The sequence below is a fragment of the Lolium perenne genome, chromosome 7 (genome assembly GCF_019359855.2).
Source record: "Lolium perenne isolate Kyuss_39 chromosome 7, Kyuss_2.0, whole genome shotgun sequence".
NCBI classification, from domain to species: Eukaryota; Viridiplantae; Streptophyta; class Magnoliopsida; order Poales; family Poaceae; genus Lolium; species Lolium perenne.
In genome coordinates this window covers 18759923-18779385 of record NC_067250.2, presented here as the reverse complement: position 1 = coordinate 18779385, position 19463 = coordinate 18759923, and the positions used below count along the sequence as shown (strand labels likewise).

General features: G+C 46.6%; 2 protein-coding genes across 2 annotated transcripts; one reads left to right on the top strand and one right to left on the bottom strand.

The window, feature by feature from the left end:
- Positions 1 to 9004: 9004 nt before the first annotated feature.
- LOC127311259 (coniferyl alcohol acyltransferase-like) lies at positions 9005 to 10675 on the bottom strand. The gene has a single exon (XM_051341649.2). The coding sequence runs from the start codon at positions 10470 to 10472 to the stop codon at positions 9072 to 9074; it is 1401 nt and encodes a 466-aa protein (XP_051197609.1). The 5' UTR covers positions 10473 to 10675; the 3' UTR covers positions 9005 to 9071.
- A 4071-nt stretch (positions 10676 to 14746) lies between these two features.
- Positions 14747 to 17314, top strand: LOC127311261 (protein DETOXIFICATION 16). The gene is made up of 8 exons (XM_051341650.2): positions 14747 to 15074; positions 15174 to 15718; positions 15824 to 15910; positions 16027 to 16083; positions 16176 to 16414; positions 16492 to 16610; positions 16722 to 16808; positions 16905 to 17314. Exons 1-8 carry the CDS (start codon positions 14829 to 14831, stop codon positions 16953 to 16955), a joined length of 1431 nt encoding a protein of 476 aa, XP_051197610.1. The 5' UTR covers positions 14747 to 14828; the 3' UTR covers positions 16956 to 17314.
- The last annotated feature ends 2149 nt before the right edge of the window (positions 17315 to 19463 follow it).

Sequence of the window (19463 nt, the reverse complement as noted above, 5' to 3'; positions counted from 1 at the left end):
GATAGCATGTCACTTCAGAAATTACCCTTGTTATCGTTTACCTACTCGAGGGCGAGTAGGAACTAAGCTTGGGATGCTTGATACGTCTCAAACGTATCTATAATTTCTTATGTTCCATGCTACTTTTATGATGATACTCACATATTTTATACACACTTTATGTCATTATTATGCATTTTCCGGCACTAACCTATTGACGAGATGCCGAAGAGCCGATTCTTTGTTTTACTGTTTTTGGTTTCAGAAATCCTACAAAGGAAATATTCTCGGAATTGGACGAAATCAACGCCTAGGGTCTTATTTTTCCACGAAGCTTCCAGAAGACCGAAAGGGAAACGAAGTGGGGCGACGAGGCGCCGATACAATAGGGCTGCGCGGCCCAGGTCTTGGCCGCGCGGCCCTGGCGTGTGGGGCCCTCGCGTCGCCCCTAAATCTACCCTTCCGCCTACTTAAAGCCTTCGTCGCGAAACCCCCAGTACCGAGAGCCACGATACGGAAAACCTTCCAGAGACGCCGCCGCCGCCAATCCCATCTCGGGGGATTCAGGAGATCGCCTCCGGCACCCTGCCGGAGAGGGGAATCATCTCCCGGAGGGCTCTTCGTCGCCATAATCGCCTCCGGATCGATGTGTGAGTAGTTCACCCCTGGACTATGGGTCCATAGCAGTATCTAGATGGTTGTCTTCTCCTTATTGTGCTATCATGTTAGATCTTATGAGCTGCCTATCATGATCAAGATCATCTATTTGTAATGCTACATGTTGTGTTTGTTGGGATCCGATGAATATTGAATACTATGTCAAGTTGATTATCAATCTATCATATATGTTGTTTATGTTCTTGCATGCTCTCCCTTGCTAGTAGAGGCTCTGGCCAAATTGATACTTGTAACTCCAAGAGGGAGTATTTATGCTCGATAGTGGGTTCATGCCTCCATTGAATCTGGGACAGTGACAGAAAGTTCTAAGGTTGTGGATGTGCTGTTTCCACTAGGGATAAAACATCAATGCTTTGTCTAAGGATATTTGTGTTGATTACATTACGCACCATACTTAATGCAATTGTCTGTTGTTTGCAACTTAATACCGGAAGGGGTTCGGATGATAACCTGAAAGTGGACTTTTTAGGCATAGATGCATGCTGGATAGCGGTCTATGTACTTTGTCGTAATGCCCTGATTAAATCTCATAGTACTCATCATGATATATGTATGTGCATTGTTATGCCTTCTTTATTTGTCAATTGCCCAACTGTAATTCGTTCACCCAACATGCTATTTATCTTATGGGAGAGACACCACTAGTGAACTGTGGACCCCGGTCCATTCTTTACATCTGAAATACAATCTACTGCAATTGTTCTTTACTGTTCTTCGCAAACAAACATCATCTTCCACACTATACAATTAATCCTTTGTTTACAGCAAGCCGGTGAGATTGACAACCTCACTGTTACGTTGGGACAAAGTATTTTTATTGTGTTGTGCAGGTTCCACGTTGGCGCCGGAATCCCTGGTGTTGCGCCGCACTACACTCCGTCACCAACGACCTTCACGTGATCTTTGACTCCTACTGGTTCGATAAACCTTGGTTTCTTACTGAGGGAAAACTTGCTATTGTACGCATCACACCTTCCTCTTGGGGTTCCCAACGGACGTGTGTTAACTGCACGCATCAGTACCTGCGTTGAGCATGAACATTATATCTGGATCTTGTTTAATGCAAGATGGTTATTCGTTTAAGTCTGAGAATAATGGTTGTTCGATTTATATGAGTAATGTCTTTTATGGTCATGCACCTGAGATGAATGGTTTATTCTTGTTAAATCTCGATAGTAGTGATACACATGTTCATAACATTGATGCTAAGCGAATTAAATTGAATGATAATTCTACTTATATGTGGCACTGTCATCTTGGTCATATTGGAGTGAAGCGCATGAAGAAACTCCATTCCGATGGACTTCTTGAGTCACTTGACTTTGAGTCACTTGACAAATGTGAGGCATGTCTAATGGGAAAAATGACTAAGACTCCATTTTCTGGTACAATGGAGCGAGCTACAGACTTATTGGAAATCATACATACCGATGTGTGCGGACCAATGAGTGTAGCATCACGCGGTGGTTATCGTTATGTTCTAACCTTCACGGATGATCTAAGTAGATATGAATATATTTACTTTATGAAACATAAGTCCGAGGCTTTAGAGAAGTTCAAGGAATTCCAAAGTGAAGTAGAAAATCAACGTAACAAGAAGATTAAGTTTCTGCGTTCTGATCGCGGAGGCGAATATCTGAGTTATGAGTTTGGCATGCATTTAAAGAAATGCGGAATACTTTCACAGTTGACACCGCCGGGAACACCACAGCGCAATGGTGTGTCCGAACGTCGTAATCGAACTCTCTTAGATATGGTTCGGTCTATGATGTCTCTTACCGATTTGTCGTTATCGTTTTGGGGTTATGCATTAGAGACAGCGGCATTCACTTTAAATAGGCACCATCTAAATCCGTTGAAACGACACCGTATGAATTATGGTTTGGGAAGAAACCTAAGCTGTCGTTCCTTAAAGTTTGGGGTTGCGAAGCTTATGTAAAGAAGTTACAACCTGACAAGCTAGAACCCAAAGCGGAGAAATGCGTCTTCATAGGATACCCTAAAGAAACAATTGGGTACACTTTCCATCACAGATCCGGAGGCAAAATCTTTGTTGCCAAGAACGGATCCTTTCTTGAGAAGGAGTTTCTCACTAAAGAAGTGACTGGAAGGAAAGTAGAACTCGACGAGGTTGATGAACCTTCTCTCATAGATCAGAGTAGTGCAGTGCCGGAAGAAGTTTCTGCGCAGCCTACGCCGATAGGAGAGGAAGCAAATGATGATGATCATGAAACTTCGAACGAGGAAGCTACTGAACCTCGTAGATCGACGAGGGAACGTACCACTCCTAATTGGTATGATCCCTGTCTAAATGTCATGATTGTGGACAACAATGATGAGGACCCTGCGACGTATGAAGAAGCAATGGTGAGCCCAGATTCCAACAAATGGCAAGAAGCCATGAAATCCGAAATGGGATCCATGTATGATAACAAAGTATGGACTTTGGTAGACTTACCTGAGAGCACACGGTGGAGTTGGGGACACAAGACAATGACTTTGCTTTGCAGGTTGCTAGACGAGGTTGGAAGAAGCTTCTCCTTTGTCCCCGAGAGTTCGATATAAACCCCAAGTCACCCTTGTGGGGAAAATTTCTCTTGTTGCATCACTCTGCATTTGGAGTCCCAACGAATTGACACACTTGATGTAGTGTCATCAAGCGCCTCATACCGCCGCCAACCACAAAGTCCATCACCAACTCGAGACCAAGCCGTTGCTTGGTCCACATGACACCGGAGGCCGCCGCCATAAAAACATGGGGACACTGCTCCTATTGCAAAACTCCCGCACCGTCATAGGTGATGTAGTTAGGTATTGCGACCTGGTCGACTGCCGACTACCACATTCCCACACAACAGCAGCCGCTAGCAGTCACCACAATCGCTTCGTAGGTCCGTTGGCCCGAACTATTTTGCCACACTGGCCTCGACACCGCTGTCGAGTACTTGCCAAAACGGACCACAAAAGATGTGCCATCGGGACCCACAAACAGTGCCAACCCCACCTAGGTGACAGTGAACCACGACAGCCATGAGTGCCACCTCCAAAAAGCAACCACGGACCCACGACCCTCTATGGACCAGGATGGCCCATGTCGGACCCATATTTGTCGATGGCGGGCCGATCTCCCATCTCCACCATGCGGAATCCTTCGCAAGAGCCTTCCAGCACCGCTCCGCCAAAGAACTGGGCACCATCTCCATAAGGAAGAAAGTATCCTGTCACCTATGGGGAATGCCCCGTGGCTGCCCTTGACGGTTGGGCTTTGCCTGTCGACCTCTTAACAATATGAGGGGAGGGAAATTGCAGGAAGTTGTCATAGTTATATCCTGGTACATGCGCAGAGGAGTTCTCGAGCATTTCACCCTCATTTTCAATGATCATGTTGTGCAAGATGATGAAACATTTTACTATTTGCCAAAGTACCTTCGGCTTCCAACACTCAGCAGTGCCTTTGATTATGCCAAATCTCTTCTGAAGCATACCAAAAGTACACTCAGCATCCTTCGTCTACACGATGGTGCCGGTCAAATTTGCAAACGAAAACAAATTTTGCCAACAAAATCGGCTAGAAATTCTCACCTAGCCTCTAGGTCGAACACCTGATGGGCAAAGGAGGTGATGAGGGTGGCCGGACGGACGTTGGATGGGGCAGAGGGAGGCGTCGAGGGCGACGGTCATGGACTTCTAACTTCGGTTAGGTGCCTCTCTTACCGATTTTTATTCCTCTAACTGGTTTTTGGGATCGGTTAGAGATGCCCTAAATTTAATAATAAAGTTGGCATGTTCCCTAAAGAAGACAGGAAATCCGTATTAGTATTCAGTTTGGATTGCCCGCGGTTCGCCATATTTTGCCTCGGAGACGGAAAGCTTTGCCGCACCACGCCTGTATACTGTATACAGATCGTGACGGCGGTCTCTCCTCGGCCACACGAAGTTCATCGGTCCAGACTCCAGAGTCGTCCCCTCGAGCGAATCACCGCCCCGCGAGTTCAGTATGGGTAACGACGTCGCAACTACTCGTGGTGTCGGAGAAGAAACGATCCGAATCACCGTCATGACAATAACCGGCAAGGTGCTCGCCCTCGACGTCCGGAGCACGGACACCATGGGCCACGTCAAAACGATGATCGGCGGGAAGCTTCGCGTGCCCCCGCCCCGGCAGCGCCTCGTCTTCGACGGGAAGGTGCTGGGAGACGACGGGCGCTCCCTCGCGGACTGCGGCGTCGGGAAGGAGGCCTTCCTCCACCTCGCCATCCGCCGTGGCCGTCCCGTATGGGTGGAGGTCTTCGTCAAGGTGCGCACACAACGTCTGAAACTCACTACAGCGTCTTTGCTCGTTCTGTTGTTTCTTGTTTTTAGCTTCCAGCATTTTTTTGTCTGGTATTTCCGGCAGTCTTGCACGATTTCCTGGGTGACAAGTTTATCTCCTGACCAAACAGCTGCTGTCATGGCCTTGCAATGGAGGCAAATGGGATTAGGGATGGTGTGGAAATGGCTTGGGAGATGAGACAAATCTGTAGACCATTGAAACTGACTCTCAGACGCTCTTCACGACGTGGAAGGAGGACAATTTTGCTCGTTCGGAGGTGGCTTCTGTCCTGATCCTTGACGGGGACTAGGGAACTCAGCAAAACTGCTAACGTGCCAATCTCTGTTTTACTCCCTCTTTTAGTCACGTAACTGCTAATGTTGCTTCTTCGAAACTGACTGAACTGTGATTTTATTCCGGAAGTAGTAATCAACGAAGCTGATGATTTGCAAAGAATAAAAGGGTTGAAACGCTATTTATAGCCCGCATCGGAGGGCGGAAATAATCTTAGCTAAGGCGAATTCTAAGAAAAATGATGTAAAAAACCAAAATAGTCATTAGACATTATGATTATAAGTAGAACATGAGTAGGAGTACAATAGAAGTAGAAACACATATGAACCCACAAACATACTAACAATCAACCTTTAATGACGTATAGAAGTTCTAGGCAATGACAAAGCTCTACTATTTTTTTATATCTTCCGTAATTTTAACGATCAAAACATTGAATATCCCTTTCTCAACGTAGCACATCAACAAGTCATCAAGAAGCCATCACAAACATAATGTTGTGCAATCTAGCAGTCTTTGTTGCTGATAAGGCCTCTTTCAACTGTTGTCGCTGCCATCGGTAAAAGCAATGTCAACTCAATAAGGCGATAGACCGTACGAACAATGAATTTCTCAAGGTTATCTTGTATCTGAAAGATTATTGCACTAGTCAATTGAATCAAAAGACCGATCTGATGAAAAAAAGACTAGACAATATATTTATTTAACACTCTCCCTCACGTCTAGGCTATTTTAGTCCTTAGCGTGATTCGCTGCATGCCACAGAATTCTTTTTCTATTTTTAGTACTGCGCGAGCAGGGTCTTGACTTGAAATCTTTTGGCTCTCATACCATGAAAGATTGCTAGATTGCTGCAATAGCCAATTTAACCCAAAGTTCGATTTGATGTAAAGATACCAGACAATGTATTTATATTCAATAGTATCAAGACCAGGAAAGGAGCTAGTAGGGGGCGAGCTAGGGCCAATGCCCCACCTGTGCTAGATTTTTTTTATGAATGATCTCCTCTATTGTGTGCATATTGGTCCCCAAATTTGCTAGAAATTACCTATATGGCCCCCTCCAACTAAGTTAATATTTAATTGGCCTCTTCTATGTCATTTTTCTGACTCCGTCCCTGATCAAGACAATCTCTAAAGTGTTCCATTATTCGCGTATGAATAACGAATAGCTCAAGGGTATCTTGTACTCCCTCCTTGCTAAAATGTAGTGCGTATAAGAATTTTGAAAAGTCAAACGATATAAAGTTTGACCAAGTATGTAGAACAAAATATCAACATTTAGAATACCAACTTAATACCGTTTGATTCCTCACGATGTATATTTTCATATGGTATACATTTGGTATGGTAGATATAGATAATTTTCTCAAAATACTTGGTCAAAATTGATATCGTTTGACTTTTTGAAAATCTTATATGCACTACATTGTGGCAAGGAGGGAGTATATACTCATGCTCATAATCAAAGAAATCCCATGATAAATTTCCATAAGACTAGAAAGCTTATTCACATTGATCCTAAAAAATGAGTGTCTTGAGTAAAGACAAGAAAAATTCCTTAGCAACTTTAAAGATATATCAACCATTCCAAAATAAGTGTCACAGCCTTGCTTAGATACAAATATCTACAGAGTTGTGACACTTATTTTGGAAGAAAGGTAGTAGTTCGTTAGAGTGATGTTTAAAATTGGTGGTAATAGATGCTATAACAATAGAGAAGGTGTCCACACAGTAAATAATCAACAACAATATGGTGTCTATTGCAAAGAGAAAGTGTTGGTTTCGTAGACCTTGTCCATATTTCGGTGCATATTCATTTTAGGGGGTGTTCACTTAAACAACACAATTTTCTCATAAAAAGCCTGTTTTCGATGTACGAACACTCAAACTATACAATAAAAAGTACATCAGAAACAAAATATCAAGATAGGGCAGTTGCCCTACCATGCCCTGCTAGGAGCTACGCCCATGTTTATGGCATAACTACATACACTGCCATGACTTTCCGAAGACATATACATGTGCTAAAGGAAATTTTTACAAAAATAAAGCAGTTTTATCGTAAACCAGTGCTTATGTCTATAAGGTACGTAATTAAGCATCTCCCATATACAACTCGGCACCAGTGATTAAGAAATATCGTGTTAGCATTATACGCGTTTGGATTATTGAAGAAAGTAGACGGGAGATTGTTAACGAGTTTCAACTATCAACACCATGCTTAACAAACGCTACTCTCCAATACAACCAACCACAAAGAGGTCAACAAACACATCATAATCACCGTGCCACACCGGCCTATCATCCTGATCCTGTTATTAACCTACAGCTTGTGCATCTAATCTAATTTAGCAACCTATGGCACCATTTTATATAATAAGCCAAGGTTACAGATGTTTGACTCCAAGACCAAAACCTAAACTATTTTTACTGTTTTGATACTTTTAAGGATCTGCTTCTAGAGTTGGTCTTGGCTACATACCCACCTAGAAGGAGACCGATGGTGATCAAAAGACCTGCAGTCCTAGTGTCCTACATCTTTTCGTCACTGCACTGATGATGCCTCGGACGAGGAGATAGGAATGTTTCGATACTCTCAGTCTCAGGTGTGCATCTTTGGTTCTGCCCACGGGCTTTATATGTCACTTCTTTGCGCCGCACGGTGACGGTACGTCCACTCGTCCAGAGAGATACCCCACACATGGTGACAAAAGCAATTCGATGCATGAATTGGAAGAGCTTGTCCTCGATCAGTTGCCAATATCGCTTCCTGGTTTCATCGGTGCTAGTAACGTAATCGAGAGACACACTCTCCCATGCTTTGATCAACGTATTAAATCTCGGTGTAGTTCATTGTCCTCTTGCGTGTTGTAGGTACGTCCCCATCTAACACCCCCTCCTCTATTTCCTTCACTTCATCGTCGTCGGCGGCACCGTCCTCGCCCTATCCCATGCCCTCGCCATTGTTCTCGTAGTTCCTGAGTGGCATCTCAGCAAGATCGCCGAACGCGTCGTTGAGCATGCTCACTGATGAGATTGGCTCAGCGCTCACACTACAGTGTGTGAAAATTAATTGCACAATCGATCCAACCTCACCGCAATAGAAAAAAAAGAGAGATTTCATACCTTGTCAGCAATCGACGAACACATGTTGGGCAGAGGCGGCGTCAGAGGGCGGAGCGGCCATCGTGGTCGCAGTAAGAGCCGCCATGGATGCCTTCTTCGGCGGCTTCGCCATGGAGAACTTGTTCACATCTGACTTCTTCCTCGTGTGCGGTGCAGGAGCGGCCTTGGACGCGCCTCCCGGCATGATCATCACCGCATCGGGAGTGGCAGTGCCGACGAGGACGATGTGGGTGCCATGCCGCTTGCATTTGACGGAGCCACCGCCGGAGGCAGCCACGAGGACGAGGACGAGCTGGTCGGCGGTGGGGAATGGCAGGGAAGCAACCACGCTCAAATTTCCCTCGCACCAATGCCTTCCGGGTTTGGTGGCCGAATTTACGGACCATCTTAAAAAAAAAATCTATTGATCGTGCAGTTATATGATGTCTTGGTCTCATCATTTTTCGGCCAAAACAATGGTTGTTTTAAGGATTCTGCAGGAGAAGAGGTCGGCTGGAGATGCTCTTAATCCAGTTTTAATAGCTTGTTTGAGAGAAAATATTGGTGAAGTCCATGATTGTACCCTCAAAGAAAAATGCTACTCAAGTAATCAACCAATGCGGCATCAAAAGCGTAAGTTAATCAGTCCATATGTACTGCCATAAGAACAGCTCAAGTGATCAACACCGCCCATGGCGAGCTCACAAACGAGAACCGTGCGTGCCAGTCGACACCTCAAACCCCAGGCTCGCCGCCGTCACCGGCTTCAGCAAGCTCTCCGGGCCGGCTTCGATCACCTCCACCAGCCGCGGCCACAGCCTCGTTCCGCCGACGAACCAGGAACCATCCCCAGTCGGGCAGGGCACGACCGTGACAGAGGCCGACCCCAGCCGGCCGTGCGGAAGCCACGGTACGACCAGCCTCGGCTTCCCGAATCCCAAATCCCCGTCGATGGTGAACGGCAGCAGCCCGGAGATGACCAGCGCCGGGCTGCCGAGGCCGAGGTTCACCGCCTCCGTCCACTTCCCGCCGTCCTTGTACGCCGCCTTGTTCTCCTCCACCCAGTCCACCAGCTCCTGGAACCTGTCCCTGGTCATCACCCCCGCGATGGCCGCGCGCACGGCAGCGGCCACGTCGTGCAGCGGCGCGCGCAGTAGCTCCGCCACGCTCGCCTCCCGGGACGTGTAGGTGACCACGTTCCCCACGTACATGTCCAGCGCGCCGTCCGACGGCTCGACGCACTTCCGGCCGTCAACGATCCACGCCATCCGGCAGCTGGGGTCGGACTCGCCGACGGCGCGCGCCAGGAGTTTCCAGACGTGCGCGCACAGCGCCACGAAGCGGGAGGTGCGGCGGCGGCCGCCGGCCGAGGCCGCCCTCTGGAGCCCCACGAGGTCCGCCGCGTCGATGCGGTACAGGCGCCGCTCGATGGCCGCGGCCAGGAGGGGGTTGATCATGGTTTCCGGAGTGAACCGCGCGAACTCGGCGTCCAGCGACGGGCTGTACCGCGGCGGCGAGCGCGGGGCGAGCAGGGACCGGTCGAGCCGAGGCTCGCGGGAGAGGCCGCCGCCGCCGGTGCGGACCATCTCCGCGAGGCTGTTGAGCAGGAGGATGAACGCCCTGCCGTCGGCGAGGAGGTGGTTGGTGGCGACGGTCAGCGAGAAGCCCCCGCACGCGAACCGGACCAGCTGGATTGACATGGGGAGGCCCGCGTCGAAGGGGATCTGGATGAGGCCCAGCGACCGGTCGACGCGCGCGGAGTCGACGGCGGCGAGGGGCACGGCGGCGTCGGCGACGACGAGCTCGGCCCCGGCGTTGCTGCAGGCTACCTGGGGGATGTTGGTCGCCGGGTCGCGGACGACGCGGCCCGCGAAGGGGAAGAAGCGGGAGAGGTAGGCCGGCAGGGCGGCGCGGACGGCGGAGAGCACGGCGTCGAGGCCGCACGGCGGGGGGCCGTAGATGCAGACGAGCCAGATGGGGAACGGACCCAGGACTAGGTCGAGGTTGGAGACGGCGTGGACGGCGGGGAAGTCCGGCGGCGGGTGCGAGGCCTGAACCAGTGTACGGGACGCAATCTTGAGGTCAAAGTGCTCCAGCGGCATTTCGCCGAGCAGCTAGTGGGTGCGAGGTGACTCGGACCTGGAGATTTTGGTCGGAAGTGCGACGATCTCCGTACTTATCTAGCCGTCGACCTCATCAGCGGAAGGAATACGAAGGAGCTGGCACTATCATACTATTGTCATCGGTCCTGGCCTTCATCTTCTCCACGGGTGGGTTCTGTTTGAGATCTAGATGAAATTGTAATGTTACGGTTCCATTTCGAAAGAATTAGTTGGTTCCATTTTTTATGTTTATTTTGAGCTAAAATATGAAATTGGTTGGTTCCGTTCTTGTGTTTGGTTGGAGAGTGAAATATAACAGATTCTAGGAATAGAAGATGTGAGCATGCATGATGCATGGGATGCGTTTAGCAAAATGAAGTTATGAGAAAATAGAGTAGTTAAATGAGTGTGGGTGGCTTTAGCATAAATGAATGATGAGATTTCACCGATTTTGAGAAATGGGTGCGTTCTAGATCTAGAGGGAGTATTCTCTTTTGAGAAACCACCTCATTCCGTCCAATTTTCCAACTGAATGAGATCTAGGTGCGGAACCATCCCACTACATTCTACTTGGTGACACCATCGAACACACCCTACGTCTCCACCTCTAACGCCAGTGGTATTACATTCATACGTTGGTGAACCAATCGCGATACACAGCTAAGTATGACTACATACTGCATATCTCTCTTCGTGTACACAATAACAAACAATAATCAGTAAGGCAGCATCCGTTCGATTCGATTAGATCTGCACTGTTCATTTAGGGGCCAGGTTGGGAGAGAAAGAATTACAAAAGAATCTTGGGTGGTTGATTTTGTTTGGTATTTTTTCCCCTTTGGAGCATCGGTGTGATTCTATTTACGTTTTTCGCAATATTTCATAGGAATATATACATCTGCCCGGAGCAGGTTTTTATTTGGAATGTTAGCAGTAGAGCTGCTAAATTCATTGATTAGAAACAAAATGGGATGCGATGCTCGGTTTATTCGAGAAAAAACAGGTGAAAACCAAAACCAAGATAAGACATACCGAGAGCATAAGACATACAAGATGTCGTTAACACACGACATACATCCACGCACCCTAGCGTTGTTCTGCCGCCAAAATAAGCGCAAAAACATCGCATAATGCAGCGCATGTTAACACCGCCATCATATTATATGGGCGACCAAGTCTAGGGTTTACCCCGGAGTATGTTGGGAGGGGAGGTGAGGGCTGCATATCGACGCCTCTAAGATGGTCACGATGCCCGTAGGCGCTGACGTCGACGACTATAGTCATATTTAGAGTACAATTTTCGCTAGAACCCTTACCCACCCAAAACCATCATTCGTCTAACCGCCACACCTTCTGTTGCACCTACTCCGCAACGCCCATTGACATTTGTCTAGCTAGCCTGACAAGTTGGCAGACTTTCTTCCTCTTCCCTGCACTGGACAGAGAATGCAACACCCCACAAAGTTGCACCTACATCTTGCAGGCCTGACCAGGAAGATGCGCACAGCAGACGATGCCCCTCAGACAACATCGATCCCTTGCCGCTGACAACAGGGATTTTGCGAGCCAAAACATTGGGGACGGCATCACTGCCCTAGAGCATACCACCCCGACGTGCAACCTCGCTTGCACCACTCCTACCTAGTGTCGTCGCTGCTCCAGCCAGAGCGGGCCCAGGTTGAGCTCGCGCGGCACCTGGCGAAGCCTCCGCTCCTTGATGTCTCACACGCACCGCGCTCCCCCGCCTCGTCGCGCAACCATCATAAACTCCGCCTCTTGGCCTCTCCCGAGCGTAGGTGGAACAGGACACCCAAAATAATCATAAAAAATTGTTGTTGTCTGTGTCAACAGATCATCATCCGACAAAATCCAACGCAATTCCCCCTTGTTCTTTTGGAAATCAACCCGTAGTCCCCGAGTTTTCTTACTTAATTAAAATGAAGGGGTATATCCTTTATCCCCAACATGTCCATTATTTACAGCAAATATGCCACCGTGGTGATCTACACCCCTAGGGGTAGAGGGTATTGCAGCAAAAATTCTTCAACCGGAACAAACTATACTGCTACAACAAAATACGTCGCAAACTTTTTAAAAAGTAATGCTACAATAACGTGGTTAAACAACAATTTGTTTGTTGTAGATTGATTTGTAACAAAAAAGGTAGTTATTTGAACAAAAGTAGCAACGAATTACAACAAAAGACCAAGTGTTCCCAGCAATAAACAAGTGGTTAAGCAACATTTTTTGCTACACGTTTAATTTGCAAAAAATATCAAATATTTCAAAAAAAAAATCAAAAACTATGAAAAACTTGCAGTGTTCTGGTATTGGAGTATCACGATGGAAGTATTCTCTTGATGGTTGGACTGGATTACTTGTTAGAAAAACTTGCATGTGACCACAAATCCCTTGATGATGCTATATTGTTTCTAGAAATGTCAAGTTTGTGGATTGCTGACCGCAAATCGACAAGAACCAAACATAGCTTATTGTGAACATATGATTTTTTTTCATTATTTTGTCACGCAGAAAATGTACACGTACCATTAGTTTATGGCATGTATAATTTGTCAATTTTATATTGTAATGCCAAATTTATGCATCCCCAAGGTTGAGCGGTTTAAAGTTGCACCGTCACAACCTAGCCAAACATCTTAAAAACCATCGATCAATACCAACATCACTGGCACAAAGAATATCCTCCTAGAGTTTGAATTAATCGGTGGTTTTACAAAGACGGATGCATACACCAACTAATTAAAACTTCTACCAATCACACTTCAAGTGAAGTTAAATCTTAATTATTTTAGAAATATGATGTGACTAAGATTTTAGACACATGAGTATGTATGTGGATTATGTTAATATGAGAGACCGTAGCAACGCACGGGCATTCAACTAGTAACTATTATATATGAGTATTTTTTTATCAGAATACATATCACAGATTTGTTTTATCACAAACCTCGGACTATATGTATTAGAGACCTCTTTAGTCACCTTGCCCAAGGACCACGTGAAAGATAGAGCCGGCCCTGAGAAGTACTCCCTAGGATCGAGAGAGTAGGGTGTGAATTGTTCAGCCATAACATACATTTTATATTAATTCCGGTCCGTAAAGCTGTCCAAACAGCAAAGTAAACAAACAGACAGATTCTGATTCTCAGATTCCACAGCAGGGTAAACAAACAGACTGCTTCTGATTCTCAGGAATCAGGAATCACAGCTGATTATCAGGAATCAGGATTGACAGTAGAATCTCAGAATCCAAAGCCCAAACAAAGGGGGCCTAAGAAAGAGCTTAATTCTCTTTAACTGATATCATTCCATTATTTTGTAGGCATAAACTATTTTTTGGTTACAATTCACGGAAAAGTCCGGTTTGAACCTGGGTGCATGTGAACCCTAGTTGGAAATGCATTTTTCAAATGTTAAAAAATTCTGAAATAAAAATATCCGGGTACGTACGCATGTTTCATGTGTGCGTAGAAAGTTTTCACGGAGAAACCACTTATTTATTTCAGAATCTAAAAAAGACAAAATACGTCATATATACTGCTATATAGCCCTGCAAATTTTCACTTTTTTGCCGAGACAAAATAAAAGGTTTTTTCGTCACGAAACTCATGTCCAGAGCACATATTTGAGATCATCTGGGAAATCATTTTCTGTTTCGATTTTTAAAACATGTTTTGACATCACAAATGGATTTTTTCAAAAAGTGGGTTCACATGCCCCCATGTTCCATATATGCAATCTCTACAATTCACTTGCTACTTAATAACTTTGATTGCAATCTGACTTGGAAAGATCAGAGTTGCAACTCGACTTGCAATAGTCGCAACCAATTTGTAACAGAAAATAACGCAATACAAATCTCTTAATTTTCAACTTTGACTAAACAACGAATTAATTCGCACCTAGCTGATAATTAGCAAACCTCCAAAGAAAATGGATCGAGAGATCAACTTCTTGCCCAAGCTCTTCTCTTATCTTCTCATGTGAGAATTTCAAGACCTCACGCCTTCGATCTGGAAATGCGATTGTTACACCTCCGCTTACTTATCAACCATAACATGTCGTGTTCTGATTTCGTCAGGCAAATCGTCAGCAAATTTGACCGAGTGGAGAAAATCCTTGTGCATGAACGTCTGATGCTCGGCAGCCACGCTGAACCTATCACCATCAAACAAGCAACCAGACAAAATCTACACTGCAATTGCTACGCAGTTTCCACATGTTTTATCCTAGTTCCCATAAATACCCATTATCTTCTTCCCTCCCCCGCTGCTTCCTCAGCATCTTCTTACTCAAGTCTTCAGCTGTAGCTAGTAGAGCTGATAAGTGACAAGGATGGAGAAGCCTAGCGTAGACGAGCCTCTGCTCGTCACCGCCGGAGCCGAGAAGGGCAACGAGAATGCCGCGGCAGCGGAGGCGAAGCGCCTGCTGCGGCTGGCGGGGCCGCTGGTGCTAAGCAGCATCCTCCAGTTCGCGCTACCGTTGGTGTCTGTCATGTTTGTGGGCCATCTCGGCGAGCTTTCCCTCGCCGGCGCCTCGCTCGCCACCTCCATCGCCAACGTCACCGGCTTCAGCTTGCTGGTAAGCATCTACACATTTACTGTCTATATACAAGTGAAGTGAGTTTCTTGGCATGTAGGCAGTCTGTTTGAATGTTTGCATGACCCAACCGAGTTGCAGGTTGGCATGGCGGGCGCGCTAGAGACGCTGTGCGGGCAGGCGTTCGGCGCAAAGCAGTACCACCTCCTCGGCGTCTACCAGCAGCGGGCGATCGTGGTGCTCGCGCTGGCCTGCGTCCCCATCGTCCTCCTCTGGGCCAACACCCGCCACATCCTCCTGCTCCTCGGCCAGGACCCGGCCATCGCCGCCGAGGCCGGCGCCTACGCGCGCTGGCTCATCCCGTCACTCGTCCCCTACGTGCCGCTCGCGTGCCACGTCCGCTTCCTGCAGACGCAGAGCATCGTCCTCCCGGTCATGGCCAGCTCCGCCGTCACCGCGCTCACCCACGTCCTCGTGTGCTGGGCGCTCGTGCACGGCGCTGGCATGGGCAGCAAAGGCGCCGCGCTCAGCGGCGCCGTATCCTACAGCGTCAATCTCGCCGTGCTGACCCTCTACACGAGGCTGTCGGGAGCTTGCCACAGGACGTGGACTGGGTTCTCCATGGAGGCCTTCAAGGGCCTGCGCCAGTTCGCCGAGCTCGCCTTCCCGTCGGCCATGATGCTTTGGTGAGAGACAAAAATCAAACTTGCAACTCTCTTCTTGCTTGGTCCTAATCACATGCATATGATTCAACTAATCAATGGAAAATTACTGTACATATGTGCATGCAGCCTGGAGTGGTGGTCATTTGAATTCCTTGTGCTGCTCTCTGGTCTTCTGCCTAATCCTAAGCTTGAAACCTCTGTCTTGTCCATATGGTAATCAAGTCAACACAACTTCTTTTTAGCATGTACCGGTACAATCTACAATGATACAACAATCCAAGAGTTTTTCTTTCCTTCTTTCTAAGGTTTGCACTATTGAACCCTTGCAGTATTAATACCAGCGATCTCTTGTACATGGTGCCATTTGGTCTCTGCACAGCCATAAGGTACCGTGAGATTAACTTCACAACCACAATGTATATCTCTTTCTCCGTTTCTATATTTAATTTGATTGGTCCTTTCCTGCATACAAATTCAGTACACGCGTTTCCAATGAACTTGGTGCCGGTAGGCCTCAGGCAGCAAAGATGGCGACCAAAATAGTCATAGGTATGGCCATGTCTGAAGGCTTGGTGGTCGTTGTTACAATGATTCTGCTCCGCAAGGTCTGGGGTTATATGTACAGCAATGAGGAGGAAGTTGTGACATATATGGCCCGGATGATTCCAGTTCAGGCCGTATCCTTCTTCATAGACGGACTCCATAATTCCCTTACAGGTATATATATAGGTGAATACTCCGTGTTTGTGACAGAGAATAATCTGGAACCATGGTGACATGATCATGCATTTCAGGTGTGCTAACTGGATGTGGTGAGCAGAAGATTGGCGCACGAGTCAATCTCGCCGCATTCTACTTGGCTGGCATCCCTTTGTCCGTGGTACTTGCATTTGTCCTGCATCTGAACGGAATGGTATGTACCATGTCAGCATCTTATGGTACAATTAAGTAGCAATAACTTCTCTGTTCATTTGCTGCATGAATGTTTCTAAAACACCGAATTTGGTGTGCTTGCTTTCGACAGGGGCTTTGGCTCGGCATCATGTGTGGCAGCCTCACAAAGCTTTTGTTGCTCACGTGGATCGTAGTTTCACTTAACTGGGAAAAGGCTGTAAGAACTTGCAATTCGCATATCAACAGATATTTTCATTTGTACTAAGCAATTTATGATATGGATGCATCATCTTGTTTTTCTATTTGAATTCAGGCAATTAAGGCAAAAGACACGGTGTTAGGATCTTCTCTTCCGGTTGCATGAAGATAATAGATCATGCCGCAAAATTGTTGTGCTTCGGTGGCACAACTAAACATGCAATCAAGCGGAATATGATTGATATGTAGAGCAGAGAGGCTTTGATTATCAATTAACCAACATGCTTGATATTTTCAATACTTTTGATTATTTCTATGATTCATAAATATTTGATAGTTGGGGTCTGTAGAAGGTTTTTGTCGTAGGACCCCATAATGATACGACTGAAATCTTAAGAGCGGATTTTTTTTGCTCCGAGCTTCAACAGTTCATTGTACTAAAGTTTGAATTGAGTAGCATAAACTTCTAAGTTTAGTGGCTGCATGAATATGACTAAAACACCGAATTTGGTGTGCTTTCAACAAGGGCTTTGGCTCGGTGTCATGTGGGGCAGCCTCACGAAGCTTTTGTCGCTCATGTGGATCGTGCTTTCGATTAACTGGAAAAAAAGTTGTAGGAACTTGCAATTCTCATATCACCAGATATGTTCCTTTGTACTGCAACAATTTATGATGGATGCGACATCTTGTTTTCCTATAAAGTTTGTCTAGGCACATTCAACATTAGAAATTTAAAAGAAAATTTGCTTAACCATTAAAATGGATTTGTGAAACTTGAGTCGGGGCATAGACATCACTCAGCCCTCTTTGGGTGTACCGCTGCTATCTTTCAAGTATCGACAACAGCAGGCTGATAGAGAATAATAGCACTTTCCATGACTATGACCAATTGTTTCCTGGATATCACAATTTTGCATTTTATTTTGCTAAATATCGGAGACATATAATATGCATATGCACAACATATAACATGAGAAACTTGGTATGATGGAAATTGGTAGCATGCACACAAATTCCAAAACATAGGTAAGCGCATCTTTGGAGAACTCCTTCTCATCAGGAAGCTTGATTGGCAAGAACAACCTATCTAAACGTTATCATCTTAATTACTAGTTCATTGTGTATGCACGCGTATTCTTGTAATTAGGTTAACAATACATGTTGAAAGAGAAGGTTACTTATAGGTGCTACATGAACGATGGCAGAAATAAATTTCAGTCATGTAGTACTGGTAAACAAGAACAAGTTGAGATAGTTCCTTACAAGCATGTAGTACACCAGGTAACGTAAGTTCTAAAATAACAAATACTACACCTTTGTAGCATAAGCTCGCTCCGTAGAAGCATGAAAGCGGAATTACAGGTCCGGAGGCAGAAGCCAAATGCAACTATTGGTGACGTCCCGGTGACAGTAATGGTATCCCGATGACCTGATTCTTGGCAAATGATTCACGTCGTTGTGTTTTTTCCGTAATACACAGTGTAGCTGACGAGGTCCATTCTCTCTAAGCACTTTATCTCGTGACGTGGACATAATTGTTGCTCGGAGTAGTAGATATGGTTACTTTCCACCCTGCCACCGTGTCGACGTGTCACGGGCATGTGTACCGCCTTGCTGCATGTTGGCCCCAAGAACAAGCCATGGTCACCCAATCTTGTTACCTCAATTGATTTGTATTTGATGCCATCAAACTGAAATACCCTAAAATAGTGATGGTTGCAGCAGTAGATGCTCGGCAAGAACTTCATAGCGATCGCTAGCTTGCCGTGCAGCTCAAAGATGTATTTGTCGCGAGACATCTCCCAACACTCGGTCAATATGCCCATTTCGATATCTATGTGACGCACCAAGGTGATCAGTGGAGCTCCTTTTTCATTCTTGCCGATCACGAACCTGTATAGTCCACCTTGCGTGAGGCCATATAGCGTGACATTGCAAAAGGCAACTGCTTGAGGAAGGTTCCTCTGAAAAGATGATCTTCCTAGTGGAGTTCTCTTCGCTGCTAATTATGGCTTCCGGGTTTAATGCTCGTCCTCTATTAGGAATGATGCTCTGTCTGGCAGAAAGCGCGATGGTTGTACCCGAGAAGACATTCATGACGAAGAGCCGAGTTCCGGTCATGGCGGCCACCCAGCCACCATCGTGGGATCCGACGATCCGCTTGCCCCATGGAAACCCTCGAAGCGGGCGGCGCAAGGCTCTGCCATCCTCGAGGATGTATGCCCGCGCCCTCCAGTCGTGCTTGACAACGCCTGTGGAGGGGAGCAGCAGGGGGAGAGCGGGTATCTTCGGGTGCCACGATGCGACGGTGCGCCACGATGTGCAGACTGCGGCTAAGCGGACGTGGTCGTACCGCGAGGAGCAGTAGCAACTGTAGACAATGTTGAGGATGTCGCCGGAGAGATCGGACCAGCCCCGTCTGCTGTGGCCACGGCCGCCTTCGCCGGCCATTGGTTAGCCGTCGGGATCGAGACGGATGAGGTGGCGTGCGTGTTTTTTTGTATAGGTCAACAGGTGTGGAAACCTAGGCCTCTGCCCTGCTTGGACGGAACCTGTTATTTTTTTGTGACAGAAATGGAATGTGTTCTTATGGTATTCTAAAGAGGGTTTTGAGAAAATAAAATGAAATATCATTCAACTTTGGGATGGGCTTACTAACCGTGTTAGGTGCATG